The sequence below is a fragment of the Sinocyclocheilus anshuiensis genome, unplaced genomic scaffold, assembly GCF_001515605.1.
Source record: "Sinocyclocheilus anshuiensis isolate Anshui unplaced genomic scaffold, SAMN03320099.WGS_v1.1 scaffold1632, whole genome shotgun sequence".
Lineage (NCBI taxonomy): Eukaryota > Metazoa > Chordata > Actinopteri > Cypriniformes > Cyprinidae > Sinocyclocheilus > Sinocyclocheilus anshuiensis.
The window spans coordinates 205312-208023 of record NW_015558674.1 but is presented as its reverse complement, the minus strand read 5'-3'; the positions used below and the strand labels follow the sequence as shown (position 1 = coordinate 208023).

At 31.4% G+C, this 2712-nt stretch overlaps 1 protein-coding gene across 1 annotated transcript in view; it reads right to left on the bottom strand.

Moving 5' to 3' along the window:
• LOC107681266 (zinc finger E-box-binding homeobox 1) overlaps window positions 1-2712 on the bottom strand; it is a 41006-nt gene that overhangs the window by 10888 nt on the left and 27406 nt on the right. The window contains exon 3 of the mRNA XM_016477516.1: window positions 2144-2290. Coding sequence (XP_016333002.1) covers window positions 2144-2290 — 147 coding nt within the window. The remainder of the gene's footprint in view (window positions 1-2143; window positions 2291-2712) is intronic.

The following is a 2712-nucleotide window of genomic DNA, read 5'->3' as shown; positions in this document are numbered from 1 at the left end:
GTCTCTCTAAGCGAGATCCCAATTCGTCGGTCATCCGACGTGACGTTGAGAGTGACCGACTGAAAGGGAACTATGTCCGGTTTTCTTGTTGTGATTATAACGTTATTTAAATGTTACAAAAATTATACTTACAACATTCTATTAACATTATTTTTACCCAAAATGTAACGTTATTTGAACGTTAATTTTAGTATTCCAAGAGCATTAAAATGTCTAGTTTTCTTGTCTTGATTGTAATGTTATTTAAAGGTTACAGAAACATTTCTTAGAATGTTCTACTAACATTATTTTTACCCAAATGTAACGTTATTTGAACGTTTATTTTTAATTTTCTAAGAACATTAACATGCCAAATTTTCTTGTCATGATTAGAACGTTATTTAAAGGTTACAAAAACTTTTCTTACAACATTCTACTGATGTTATTTTCACCCAAAATATTGTCGTTTAAATGTTTATTATTAGTTGTCTACGAATGTAACAATGTCCAGTTTTCTTGTTGTGATTGTAACGTTATTTAAAGGTTCTTACAACATTCTACTAACAACATTTTTACACAAAATATGTTATTTGAACGTTTATTTTTAATTTGATAAAAATACTAAAATGTCCAGCTTTCTTGTCATGATTGTAACATTATCTAAAGGTTACAAAAATTATTGTTACAACATTGTACGAACATTATTTTTACCCAAAATGTAACGTTATTTGAATGTTTATTTTTAGTATTCTAAGAACATTAAAATGTCTAGTTTTCTTGTCTTGATTGTAATGTTATTTAAAGGTTACAGAAACATTTCTTAGAACATTCTACTAACATTATTTTTACACAAATGTAACGTTATTTGAACGTTTATTTTTAATTTTCTAAGAACGTTTTCTTGTTGTGATTGTAATGTTATTTAAAAGTTACAAAAATATTTATTCGAATGTTTAAGTACAAATAACAGAAGGGCATTTTGAGAATGCTGTTCTAAGAACATTTTCTCTCAACATTATAAGAACGTTCATCAAGTACAAATAAGATCGTAACGACGTTCCAAGAACGTTTTTTTCTCAACGTTATGAGAATGAATATCAAGCATAATAAAGTTGGTTAAAGTTGAGAGAACGCTCCCTGTTAGCTGGGACGAGGGTGAGTAAATGATGACAGAATGATCCTTTCTGGGTGAATTATTTCTTTAAAGTGGTCATGAAATGGAGATTCAAAATGTTCTTGATATTGACACATAGGAGAGGTTGTTATAGTAAAAACTAAAGATGTCACAATTCTCAATATAATATCGAACCATTCGGTACGACATCCACGGTTCAATATGTGCTTGTGAATCGCGGTTGTTCGCTGTAAAAAAAGCTATGTCGATTAGCAATGGATTACAAATATACTTAATCATTATGAAAACACCCGAGATGTCTTGAACTCAGAAAAACTATATATTGTCTCAGGCGAGTATTTATTGTCTTCATGTTTCATCATTCAAAACGTTTCTATCTTTTTATTCAGTCACAGCGATAGCGATGCCTTTGTCCATATCAGGGATTTCCTGGAACGTCATCAGTTCTATTACTTCGGTGATGCATATGTGGATTTTCTGCGTGAGTGCGCTCTCTGACTACCAGTATGAAATGAACCAGACATTATATGTGTTTATAGAGCTCAATAATGGCCAATCCATCCTATTTTGGGTAAAAATAAGAAAAATAATACCTCTCTCAAAAGAAATTTGAAGTAGACATATAATAATCCACGTCTTTCTCCATTGTACAGATGTTTACCGGAAGTTTTTGTTGTTAATTTGTTTTAAAAATCACATTTTAAATTGCAAAAAACATTCCATTAGAACCGAACCGAACCAAACCGAAAACTGTGGTTAAAAAAATGAGGTATGTATTGAACCGTGGGCTAACTGTATTGTTGCATCCCTAGTAAAAACACAGTAAAGGTTTTCAAACGAGTTCCGCATGTAATGCTCATTTCATATGCAAAGATGGCAGCCAATCATAGCAGTGGGTGTTTACATTGAAGACACGCCCCTTCCAATCTAAATTATGATGAAAAAACCATACTATGATTACAACTGCACCCCAGGAAACATTATAAAACAATTAAAAATTGAATTTCATGACAAGCACTACTAGTTGACCTTTGCCCTCGGGTGACTCGTATTCTCCTGGTGACCAGCAGACGGGCGACATGTCGCCCTGAGCGCAGTCTAAATGGTACGAGTTCACGGATCCGTTGCGCTGTTGTGCGTGAATCGGGCCGTCCATCACACGAGCATCAGTCTGACCTGAAAGATAAACAAACGTCAGTGTTGTCATCTTAAAACATTTACTCTTATCTAAAGATGATAAATATACTGCAATTGCACACTTTTAGTTGTTACTTCTAACTGTTGTTCAGCTAATATCATGTATATTTAAATGTAAAAAATGTTTAAATGTCTTTTTTAAATATTAAATTTACATTTTTTAATGATATTTTGAGATATATTACGCCATAAAGACATGCTTTTATTTAGTCCAGTGTCAATTCATGTTTCATTGCATCTTTACATCAAGTCGGTGTTTAAAGTAATATGTTTGCATGCTTATATTAACATATTTATTTAAAAAGTTAAAATAACAAAAATATGTACATGGAATAAAAAATACAATAAAAATATATAAAGTAAGCAAAGATTAAAGTGCAAAAACAAAGTTCATATATATA